At 45.9% G+C, this 12,654-nt stretch overlaps 1 protein-coding gene across 8 annotated transcripts in view; it reads left to right on the forward strand.

Moving 5' to 3' along the window:
- Positions 1–12,654, forward strand: part of DOCK3 (dedicator of cytokinesis 3) — a 603,350-nt gene that overhangs the window by 508,493 nt on the left and 82,203 nt on the right. For 7 of the 8 annotated variants that reach the window (XM_050957666.1, XM_050957672.1, XM_050957667.1 and 4 more), the window contains exons 31-35: positions 329–387; positions 4,143–4,291; positions 7,947–8,032; positions 9,487–9,513; positions 9,638–9,733. In XM_050957666.1, the coding sequence (XP_050813623.1) occupies positions 329–387; positions 4,143–4,291; positions 7,947–8,032; positions 9,487–9,513; positions 9,638–9,733 (417 nt within the window). The remainder of the gene's footprint in view (positions 1–328; positions 388–4,142; positions 4,292–7,946; positions 8,033–9,486; positions 9,514–9,637; positions 9,734–12,654) is intronic. The other variant, XM_050957668.1, reaches the window with a different exon arrangement.

Raw genomic sequence — 12,654 nt, forward strand, 5'->3', positions numbered from 1 at the left:
CGCACGGCTCTGGTGGACCTCCCGCAGGCACGGCTGCGGCAGCTCCACCAGAGCCGCGGACCAACGGACCTTCCGCAGAAATGGCTGCAGCAGGTCCACCAGAGCCGCGGGAGTGGCGCGCGGGTCGGCGAAATGGCCGTGCTCCTAGGGCGCGAAAAACTCTAGCGCCAGTCCTGAGTAGAGATCATAGGACAACTCTTCAACAATTAGATAAATTCCTTGATGTTCTTAAAAAAGTATAACCTTTATTTGAATATTAATTGCATTAGATCACCAACTTGCTGTATTTTGTCCCATTAAGGGGTTGTGTCTATGCCATCTCTTTCAGATATGGTGACATGCGAGTGATGATGGCATATGAGTTATTCAGCATGTGGCAGAACCTGGGTATGTTTCTCTGTCTCCTGTTCTGCTCCTAATCACCAAAATTAAAGTTGTCTAAGAATTGCATTACTAATATTCAGCTTTAGTGATGTAAAACCACAGAGCTCATGCTGGGTTTTGTAGTTCTTCAGGAATTTTTAACTAAAAAAAATGACTTTCTGCATAGCTCCATGGTGATATTTTTCTCTTTTGAAATAACTCATGTCTATGAATTTGAATACTTTACTCTCAAATCTTGTAGTGACTGGTTTCAACAGATTTTCTTTGGTATTCCCAGATGGTGTACTGCATTAGCATTTGGAAAGCCCTGCTATTGTGCTGCAATCTAATCTGGTATTAGAGATACGCTTGTACACTCTTGACTTTAATCTGGTCTATGTTGGCACAGCTGAAACTAAACCTTTACAGCTGTGTCCAATTTCATCCATTTGGAAATGGTACAACAGAACAAGTCAGAGTGATGCAGAATTCTAAAAGTGAACAGTCAGCGATCATGTACAGACATGACATGCAGTAAAGTGCATATTTATGATTGCTGTATTAATGTGTCTAATAAGCGTGATAACAAATTCTGTTACTGGTTAAAAAAAACAAAAGTTTGCCCACAATTATGCAATATTTTTTACACCAGTTGTAATAGACTTACATTTCTGTAAGTTATTTGAATTTGTACCACATGATATTTTGATTAAGACACTGGAATGTTACTAAATCAACATAGCATATATTGAATGTACTAAAACTAGCTAACTGATAGCTCACAAAATGTGATTGTAAATGGGAAATCATAATCAAGCAAGTGTGTTCTTAGTGGAGCCCCGCAGGGATCTTTATTGGCCCTATGCTGTTTAACATATTTATCTGTCTGGGAAGAGTACATACAATCATTCCTGGTAAAGTTTGTAGATGACACAAAGATTGGGTGAGTAGTAAATAATGAAGAGGATAAGTCACTGCTACAGAATGATCTGGATCACTTGGTAAACTGGGCGCAAGCAACAAATAAGCTTTCAGTGTGGCTACATATAAAATCCTACATCTAAGAACCAAGAATGTAGGCCTTACTTCTAGGATGTGGGGGGATTCTGTCCTTGCAAGCAATGACTCCAAAAAGGACTTGGGGGTCATGGTGGATAATCAGCTGAACAAGATCTCCCAGAGTAAAGCTATGGCCAAAAGCACTAATGTGTTTCTTGATTATAAAAAAAACAGGGAATGTTGAATAGGAGTAGAGGGGTTATTTTACCTCTATATTTGGCACAGGTGCAACTGCTACTGGAATATAGTGCCCATTTCTGGTTTCCAAAATTCATGAAAGTCATTGATATTGGAAAGGATTCAGAAAAGAGCCACAAAAATGATGAGAGAATTGAAAACATACCATATAGTGAAGGACCCAAGGAGCTCAATCTGTTAGCTTAACAAAGACAATATTAAGGGGTGACTTGGTCTCAGTCTATAAGAATCTGTATATGGAACAGCTAACAGAAGGCTCTTCAATCTGGCAACAAAGATATAGCAAAATCTAATGGCTGGAAATTGCAGCTAGACAAATTCACCCTAGAAATAAGGCGTACATTTTTAACGGTGAGGGTAGTTATCCATTGGAACAATTTACCAAGGGCTGTGGTGGATTCTCCGTCACTGCCAATTTTAAAATCAAGATTGTATGTTTTTCTAAATGATATGGTCTAGTTCAAACAGGAATTAATTCAGGGAAATCCTATGGCCTGTGTTATACATGAGGATAGATTAGATGATAACAATGATCCCTTCTGGCCTTCAGGGGTGGCAGGTTTGTATAATTTTTGGTGGTGCCCAGAATGGGTTCAAGTTCCCCCCACACGCGCACACACACACACCTGCCTAAGGCTCTGAGATGGAGTTTGGGTGCTAGGTGCAGACTCTGGGCTGGGGCAGGGGGTTGGGGTGCAGGAGGGGGTTTGGATTGCAGGCTCTAGGAGAGAATTCGGGTACGGGATGGATGCAGGCTCTGGGAAGGAGTTTGGGTTCTGGATACGAGCTTTGGGCTTGGACAATGGGTTGGAGTACAGAAGAGAGAGCGGGAGGGGGTGTTGGGGTCCTGAACATTTGGTGGAGCCGGGCGCCCCGGGCCCTGAATTTGCTGGAACCCAGGCACCAGGGGCCCATACAACTCGCCACTCCTGCTGTCATAATCTACAAAATTATGAATTGTGCTTATTTCTGATCTAAATAACATCTTCTGGTTGAAGTGAGCTGGGATGCAGTGTAGCATCTTATGGCATGTGCCACATCACATTGGCAGGGAATGTATCACATTGACTCCACTGTATTAGTTATGTTAGAAACACATTTTGCTTCCTAAAAAGAACAGGAGTACTTGTGGCACCTTAGAGAGTAACAAAGTTATTTCAACATGAGCTTTCATGAGCTACAGCTCACTTCTTCGGGTGCACAGAATGGAACACACAGACAGGAGATATTTATACATACAGAGAACATAAAAAGGTGACCTTTTCGTGTTCTGTGTATGTATAAATATCTCTTTTCTGTGTGTTCCATTCTATGCATCCAAAGAAGTGAGCTGTAGGTCACGAAAGCTCATGCTGAAATAAATTTGTTAATCTCTAAGGTGCCACAAGTACTCCTGTTCTTTTTGCGGATATAGACTAACACGGCTGCTACTCTGAAACTTTGCTTCTCATTATTTGTCTGAAAAGCAGATAGCAATATTCATGAAATTGTTAACAGGCTTAAACAAATGTCACATGCAGCTTAAAAGACAAAATCCAGTACTTCTAAATTGTAATCATCCAGATCATGATTCTGAGGAATAGACCAAACTGTCTGTTTTATGCTTCACATACACAACGACAGAAAAGAAATAAGAGTTTTAATATTGCAGAGTTAATAACATATGCTCCCCTAAGGATTAAAGTTACTATCTCTTTAAATCAAAATAATTCTTTTCTGCTTTTCCTGATTTATTTATTTCTCTCCTCCTACCCCTGCCTTTTTGCAGTTGTGGGACCACCTAAGAGGCTGATTAATTTACTAGAGGAAAACCTCCAATATGTATGTGTATGTTGGATTCCCAATTTAACCTGAAGGATAATTTTGGGGAGAAATGATATCTCAAAACAATATTGCCCTATCAGTGGGGGGGGGGGTTTCCGATAATTTTGTTTTATTTACTAAAATTTAATAGTGGAAGCACACTATAAAAGTGATTGCTAACAATGCTGTATATTCCTGCTACTTAGAGGTGACACTGTTTGGTTCAAAGTCAAGGTTCTTATCCATTCGATTGCAAATTTCACACCACTGAAGTTAAGGAACTCTAAAAAGTCTAAAGGACCTGTAGCTGATCCATTAAATACTATTACCACAGTTCCTTTGAAAAAGCCCTTTCTTCTTAGGAGCCCGAGCCCCCAAAACAGCAGTGGAATCTCTCAGTCTTCTCTGGCAGAATGAATGTGTGCTAGCACGTAAAGATGGAGCAGCTATTGAATGAGTTTCCCTGTAGGATCTGCGGTTTCTGCTAAACGTAAAGATTAATTAATGTAAAGATAACCAGGCAGACATCACCATGGAAAATGGAAAACTTAAAGTAGGATTGATTTGATAATTTTTGGAGAAAGAACCTGTTTGCTTCTTTAGGCTTAATTCAGGGACAGGTTGCATGTTCTTTACCAAAGTGTCTCACCTTCTTTTCAGCAAGAAAGGATGAAAAAAAGAAGGCTTTCATTAAATGTAACTTGCTTTGTGTTGCCCAGGTGAACATAAAATTCACTTTATCCCGGGAATGATTGGCCCCTTTCTTGGTGTCACACTGGTCCCACAGACAGAGGTCCGCAACATCATGATCCCCATCTTTCATGACATGATGGACTGGGAGCAGAGGAAAAATGGCAACTTCAAACAGGTGAAATGGTTTTCCAGGCTCTTGCTATATCCTCTGTGTTGTTCTTCCCTTCTGCAACACTGTACTAGAAGTACTGCTAGTTTGTTTCTGAATGTGAGGGAGCTGTTGATGTGGATGGATAGATAGATCGATCTTAATTAAAAAGTAACATCCTTTACAACACTGCTACCAAAGTCCCACCATTATATGAACATTTCTGTAAGGCATTTTCCAAGTAGCCATTTCTCCTATTAATACAGAACACAGTGTTGCACTCACTGCACAGGGAGCAAGGGAAAGTGGATTTTCCTTTGCCAGCTGGGCCCTATTTGCAGAGCAAACAGACAGCAAATTGCATGGCCGCAAGGACTCCCACACCACCCTGAAAACCCTTGGTCTCTCTACATCCCAGCCTCGGCGTGTAAGTGGTTCAAACCGCAGTAGCTGCAGGGCCAGGGGAGCCAGCCTCGGCAGGACCAGCCGCATAAATGAGCCAAGGGCTACAAGTGCTGCCTGAGCCACCTACCTCCACCCTCTGCCCTGTCGGGCTTGACCCGTAATAAGCAGGGGGCCAAACGGTCATTTTGAGGATGCACCTGAGGGCAACCTACCAGACTATTCCCAAGATCCATCTTTCCCAGTGTTCTCCTACTGCCTTTCCCTCTTCCTGCCTGGACGGCTATAATCTCAGACATGAGGGTCCTCAGCACTGTGGAACAGAGTTATACCCTCCAATTCCTTTCTACCCCCCTGTTCCCACCCGCCTTCCCTGTCCCTCTTCAGAGATCTCTCTCATGAGAGTCTTCTCACGCAGGAGGTAAAGGGGATGCTACAACTGGATGTGGTGGAAGAAGTTCCTCTCGAGCACAGGAACAAGGGGTTCTGTTCCCGGTACTTTTTAATCCCAAAGGGAGAGGGTGGTCTTTGGCCCATCTTGGACCTGTGAGACTTCAACAGATACTTAAAGAAGCTAAAGTTCCGCATGGTCTCTCTAGCTTCTATTATCCCCTCCCTGGATCCAGGAGACTGCTATGCCGCCCTTGACTTGAAGGACGCATACTTCCATATTGCGATCTTTCAAGGACATAGATGCATCCTCCAGTTTACAGTGAGGCCCCACCACTACGAGTTTGCGGTCCTCCCGTTCGGCCTGGCAGCGGCACCGAGGGAGTTCACCAAGTGCATGTTGGTGGTGGCAGCTTACCTCAGGCACCGAGGTATCCAGATCTACCCATACCTCGATGACTGGCTTGTCAAGGGCAGCTCCAGGTCTCAAGTCCAAAGGGATGTTGCGGTGCTTCACTATGTGCCCTCTCTGGGCCTACTAGTTAAAGACAAAAAGTCAGTGTTAGTGCCAGTGCAGAGGATAGAGTTCATCAGAGCAGTCCTCAACTCAACCTGCACCAGGGTGTTCCTGCAACTGGAAAGGCTCCATGCACTGACAAACCTCATCGCGGAAATCTCTGCATTCCCTCTGACTACAGCCAAGGTCTGTCTGCTCCTGCTGGGCCACATGGCAGCGTGCACTTACATGGTCCACCATGACAGGCTCTGGATGCGGCCCCTGCAACAGTGGCTGGCGATGGTCTATTCCCAGTCCCAAGACCCCCGGAAAAGATCATTGCTCTTCCCCAGACGATTCTTACCTTGCTGAGGTGGTGGAGCAACCACAGAACAGTCCTGGAAGGCGTTCTGTTCAACAACCCTCCCAACTCCATCAAATTGGTGTCAGATGCCTCGGACCTTAGCGAGGGGGCACATATCGGTGTCCTCCAGGCTCAGGATCTGGTCCCCGGATGAAGCACGCTTACACATAAACATCAAAGAGCTCTGAGCAGTCCGGCTGACATGCAGAGTCTTGCCCCACCTGTCGAGCAAATTGATACGAGTCCTGACAGACAACACAGCCTCAATGTTCTACATCAACAGACAAGGGGGACTGTGCTCATCAGCTCTCTGTGAGGAGGCCCTCTGTCTATGGGACTTCTGCATCAGCCATGAGATCCACCCAGAAGCTTGTCACCTTCCCAGCATCAGAATTATGCTGGCGGACCAGCTCAGCAGGGCTTCTCCCCTCAACACAAGTGGTCACTCCATCCAGAGGTAGCCTACATGATCTTACAAAGGTGAGGAACTCCCCAAGTGGACCTGTTCACTACCAGACAGAACAGGAAATGCCACTGGTTTTTTTTCTCGTCAAGGTCTGAGCAGTGGCTCCCTCTCAGACGCCTTCCTCCCGTCATGGTCAGGGAGCCTGCCCCTACATGTTCCCTCCGATTCCGCTCATCAGCAGGGCCCTGGCAAAGATCAAGAGAGACAAGGCACAGGTCATCATGATTGCCCTGACGTGGCCTCGCCAGCACTGGATCAGCATGCTCACAAGCCTGTCAGTGGCCCCTCCCTGGCCCAGCCGAACCAACCGGACCTGCTGTCACAGGACCACGGTCGACTCCTGTGCCCCAACCTCATGTTCCTCCACCTCTCAGTATGGATGCTGCATGACTGAACCCGGAGAAGCAGACCTGTTCAGAAGGAGTCCAACAGGTCCTCCTGAAAGAAAGAAGCTCTCAACTAGACTGACTTACCTGGTCAAGTGGATGAGGGGTTCCGCCGCCGCTGATTGTCAGAGCCCACTCAGTGAGAGTGCAGGCATCTTTGTCGGCCTTCCTGGTGCACATCGCTATCCAGGACATCTGTAGAGCCGCAACGTGGTCCTCTGTTCACACATTTACCACTCCTTGTGCCATCACTCAGCAGGCCAGGGAAGACACTGTTTTGACAGAGCTGTGTTGTAATCTACATGTCAGTGAACTTCCACCCACCTCCAAGGGTACTGCTTGGGAGTCACCTAATATGGAATGGTGATGAACAAGCACTCAAAGAAGAAAAGACAGTTACCTTTTCTGTAACTGGTGTTCTTCGAGATGTGTTGCTCATGTCTATTCCATGACCCACCCTCCTTCCCCACTGTCGGAGTTTCTGGCAAGAAGGAACTGAAGGTTGGGGGAGCCAGTGGCGTCCCTTATACCATGCCATGCGGGCACCATTCCAGAGGGCACCAGAGCTGGTCCCCTATGGATACTACTGAAGGAAAAAACTTGCAGCACCAGTGCATGTGGTGAGCACACACACCTAATATGGAATGGACGTGAGCAATACATCTCGAAGAACACCAGTTATGGAAAAGGTAACTGTCTTTTACGAAAGGTAGGTAACCATTTTTCCCCCCTCTTACTGACAGGTAGGACAGGGTAAGATTCTACTTGATACATTCGTTTTTAGAAAATCCATATCTAGGTATTGATAAAAACAAAGGAAGTGGATGACTAGGACTCCTGTAAGAAACAAAAAAGCCTCTCTCCACAGGGAAGCCCATTTTACCCCTCTGCTCAGCCAGAGGATAATTGAACTCTGAGGTCCACCTCTTCCACTGACCCATATGAGGCCAGTTGTTTCACTGAATCCACTGAGCCATTGTTTTGTAGATTTGAATGGAGTCTGTTTTATTACAGATGTTTTTTTATATCAGAGCAGAAATCATCCATCCATAAAATCAGACAACTTGCAGAGCGTAAGAAATTATCCATGAAACACAATCTCAGCCTTCTTGATGTTTGAAATTTACCTTCTCTGCAAACACAGTTAATTTCTAACCCCTCATTTCTCCCTGATCCAGGTGGAAGCTGAATTGATTGATAAGCTGGACAGCTTGGTATCAGAAGGAAAAGGAGATGAGAACTACAGGGAGCTCTTCAGTCTACTGTAAGCATTGCCAGTCTCCCTTCATCTTGCATGTTACAAAGTCACCTTAGAAGACTTGGTGAAATTTCAATGTAATGATCAATTGTAAAATATCAGCAATGGAAGTGGCCTCCCTCAGAACACAGTAATGTACAGGGACTTTTGGCAGGTTATTGTGACATGGGCCACAAATTAGAGAGAGCTATGAAAAAGCTTGCCATTCCTTTTACACTGACAAGAATATAAAAAAAAATTTTTTGTATCTTTCATGCAATAAAATCTAGTATCGATGCTGCATAGGTTACAGTATCCAGTGTGCCACGTGGTTTCTACTTTCCTATCACAGACACACTAGATGTGCCAGTGCTCAGCTTTGTGACATCACTGTGTGAAATCATAGTCTTCAGACTGTTCAGAGAGCCAGCTAAACCATCAAGCAGTTCAAACCAGTTTTGGGGCATCTAGGATTTCCCTCCATTTTCTCCCTTTGCTTACCTTGCTCTTGAAGGTCATACATTAATTGAAAGTTGGAAACTGCTCCTTCCAAAGCCTGTAAGTTCACAGCATTTCCAGTCCCTTCCAACCCAAGAAACAATAATGATAGTAAGCGGCGAACCTGAAATCTCAAGATCTGACCCTCCCACATTGTTAGTTCTAGGGTGCTGAGCTGTATGTTCAAGTCTGATTTTCAAATGCCTCCCTTGTTGGATGCTGATCTTGGTTTGAAGGCATATATTGTGACCCACTCTGATCTCCACTGAGTTAAATCTTGACTCTTTAATTGATCCAGTGGTCCCTCTGAGATCAGTAACGGAATACAGGGCAAATTTTCAAAAGGATCTCAATCCAGTCTCCATTTATGTGCATGCAGCTTGTTGTATGCAAACATCTACATGCATTGTTGGTGCACCAACACCTCTGGATGGAAATTATAGAATTTATTTGTGCACACGCATCATTTTGGGTATGAAGGTAAATCTATAACCTGTGCACCTCTATGTTAATACACAGAAAGTATGCACTTGTATTTGAGTGCACACAAATGGAAACCACTTTTTGGAAGTTTGGCTCCATCAGTGTACATGCAAAAATGGCAAATACATTTGAAAAGCAAATAATGGAAAAATTGTTTTTCTTTTTATTTACCTGGCAAAAACAATGTTCTGTGTTTCCCTTGCTTCGGCTGATGATATCTCTGATAACAGTTGTGATGCAAGATGTTGAACTGGGATTGCTCATTAGAGACCAGAATTTAACAGTTTAACTGAGGAGATAAAATGTGTTACAGTGGGTTTAGGCTCCTTCCCAGTCATAGCTTTCCATTGCTATAAGCAGCTACCATTAGCAGCTTGGGAACCAGTTTGTTACGTTCAGTGTTCTCTTTCCTATGTTTGAAACAGTATTGTGATGGGAAATTTTACCTTTTGCTGCCAATTTCATCTTTTCTTGTCTTTGCTTTATGCTGCATGGAGTAGAACCCAGCTCTTTGGGCCCTACCCCAGGTAAGACTGTAATTCTCTCAGTCTTCTGTATGAGAGAGAGAGAGAGAAAGTTGCTCCTGGCTCCCTCTAGGATCTATACCATTTCCAGAAAAGCCTCATATGCTGCCTCTTCATTTCCAAACAGCCTGCTGGAGAAGATTGAACAAGAGACGTGGCGGGAGACTGGCGTCTCTTTTGTTACATCAGTTACTCGCCTCATGGAGCGTCTCCTTGACTACAGGTACCTGGTCACAGCAATAAAGTGTTCTGAGTATAAGTATTCTAGCATTCTGCAAGAAGGGTGTACAGAATTAGTAATGCACCAAATTCTTTTTGTATAGAGAACTGTTTTGTATTGGTTTTAAAGCAATCAGTTAATTCGGTGGTGTGGAGTAATGTAAGTGCAACCATTACACAGAACTGTTGGTTTCTGAATTAAGACAGTGGATGCACACGTTCTCATTTACTTCTTGTTCATTCTTGATAAATTGTCAGAATGGAGAAACTGGTGTGTAGTTTACTTGATGATGAGGCTAAAGGACTATAGAAATGTTAGAAGTTATTAATTTGACTCTCTTCTTAGAATATTTGGCCCTGATTCATCAAAGTCTAACACCATATCTTCTAACTCAGCTAAGGGAGACATTTTTAAAAGCAGGGCCCCATGTATTCCATGTCTCAGTGACCACTGAAGTGGATAGTGTTCTGTGCCGGGGTTGGGACTCACCACCACGGCACCTCCCGCTGGTCACTCCAAGAATTAGCTCAGTACCTTGGTGGGGCTCCCGCTGCTGGTGGTGTCCCATCTGTCCTCTGCTCCTTTGTTGTTGTCTGGACCCACGCTTCCTGCTCAACAACATCCTCTTCAGGACACTGCCCTCCGGCAGTGCCCGCTGCTCCGATCTCACCCCCTTCTGGGGGTCTCTGCGCCCCAGCCACCATGGTCAACCACACCCCAAAGTCTAACCCTTAGTGTTAAGGGTCTGGTGCAGTCCACTATCCCAACATCCACTAGCTGGGTGTTCATGCAAAGGGGGGACCCAGGCCCACCCTCTACACTGGATCCCGACCCAGGGACCCTTTGGTGGCAACCTTCCTGCCCTCCTCCTCTCCCTTGTGCACCTCTGTCCCTGGGCTGCTTCCCCATTGGCCCCTTTGCACTGGCTAGGCTCTTCCCTCAGGGCCTGCAGCCTGGCAGGTAGCGGGCTGGAATTCCCTTCCACTCCCCCAAGCCTGCCCAGCACTGCGCTGTACCAGGTGCGGGTCTCCTCACTCAGGAGACAGACCTTCCCCTCTGAAGATCTGGGAGAGACTGCCTGCTGCTCTTCTGGGCAGCCTTTATATAGGGCCAAGCTGAGCCCTGATTGGCTCTCTCCAATCTCGGCCCCCATTGGCTCTCAGCCCTTTCCTGATTGGCTGCCAGCCTGCGCAGCCTCTCTGGCCTACTCTAGCCCCCTCTCACATGGGGGTGGGGCTGCCACCCCACCACATGTTCATTAATCTCAACATTCATTTATTTTAAAAAAAGTTTCTAACCTTAATGGTTGTAAAGAAAATCTTGAAAGTGTAAACAGAACGTAAACAGATGTAATGAAACAGTAGTGAACTGTCCCGTTCATCTTTGTGGATGTTATCTCTGGAACTTAAAGACCAGAGTTTAACTAATAATTGGCTGTTTTGCTGTTGATCATTGTAACTGAAATATTTGGCTAATGTGCTTTATTCAACAATCTCAAATAATTTTCCATATTCATGTGCCAGAAGCCCCTGTTGTCCCCACCCACATGACAAAACCTCCAGTTCTTCTTCAAGTGATTGTTCATATCAATTCCAATTAGGTGTGCGCACGCCACATGCACAGTTGTTGGAAACTTCTTCCCCTAGCAGCACCCATCGGGTCGACTGTGGAGCCCCCTGGAGTGGCACCTTCATGGCGCTCAATATATGACCCTGCAAACCTGACGCCTCCACAGTTCCTTCTTACTGCCAGTGATGATTGTTGGAACTGTGAAATCTTGCTCAGGAAGTTCTACTACATTTCCCTAGCTTTGTTTGTGTTCTCTGTACTTATTAGTTAGTTCTTAGGTGGTAGTTAGCAGTTGGGCTGGGGCGGGGGGTCTACCCTCTATCCCAACTGCTTTTCCTTGGGAGGGCTTACATACCCAAGTCTCAGGGGTTCAAGCTCTGCAAGTCCTGCAGCAAGCCGATGCCAACGGGCAACACTCATGACGCTTGTCTGAAGTGTCTGGGGGAGGCTCACCAAGCCGACAGGTGTGGGATTTGTAAGTGGTTTCACCCCAGAACCAAAAATGAGCAAGACTTTCACCTCAAACAGCTCCTTATGGAGGAGGCACTTAGACCAGAGCCTCCACCGGCGCAGCAAGACCCGGCACCGAGTTCATCGGTGCATAGCGCCCCAGTGACGGTGGAAGCGGCACTGTGGAAGAACACTGGCAGACACCTGCAGCACCAAAACCGGCAGGATCGACCCGGCACCACTCCCTGGCACCGAAGCGGCACCGGAAGCAAGGAAAGAGCAGCTCTCCATCCCAAAGGTTCACCTCTCTACAGCCGGCCAATGGGGCGTGTCCTCAAGAGGAGTACCCAGCACTGAAGTCTGCGGAGATGGCACTGTCGACTTCGGCCCTGCAAGGGGGACCATCGAATCTAGTGTTTTCAGACTCCTCGGCCCATTTATTGAGGAGGTGGAACTGCCATCCACCCCAGATGCCTTTGAGGTCACAAGAGAACTCATCACTATGACAGCGCTGAGGTCACCATGGCACCGTCTTGAGGCAAACTGGTGACGCTCCATCCTTTGACCACGCTGCTAAAATCACGGCATCGCTAGGAGTCCCAGCACTGCTCGCAATCATGGCACTGGTTGGACTTGCAGCACCACTCCAGGTCACACCAGCGCTTCCACTCACAACGCTTATCTGCACATTGATCTGTGTTGCGCAGCAGGTCCCACTTTCAGCACCAGTCCCAGTGCCACTCAGGGTACGTCTACACTACGAGATAATTCTGATTTTACATAAACTGGTTTTATAAAACAGATTGTATAAAGTCGAGTGCACGCGGCCACATTAAGCACATTAATTCGGCGGTGTGCATCCATGGTCCGAGGCTAGCATCGATTTCCGGAGCGTTGCACTGTGG

Source organism: Gopherus flavomarginatus, chromosome 6, assembly GCF_025201925.1.
Source record: "Gopherus flavomarginatus isolate rGopFla2 chromosome 6, rGopFla2.mat.asm, whole genome shotgun sequence".
NCBI lineage: Eukaryota > Metazoa > Chordata > Testudines > Testudinidae > Gopherus > Gopherus flavomarginatus.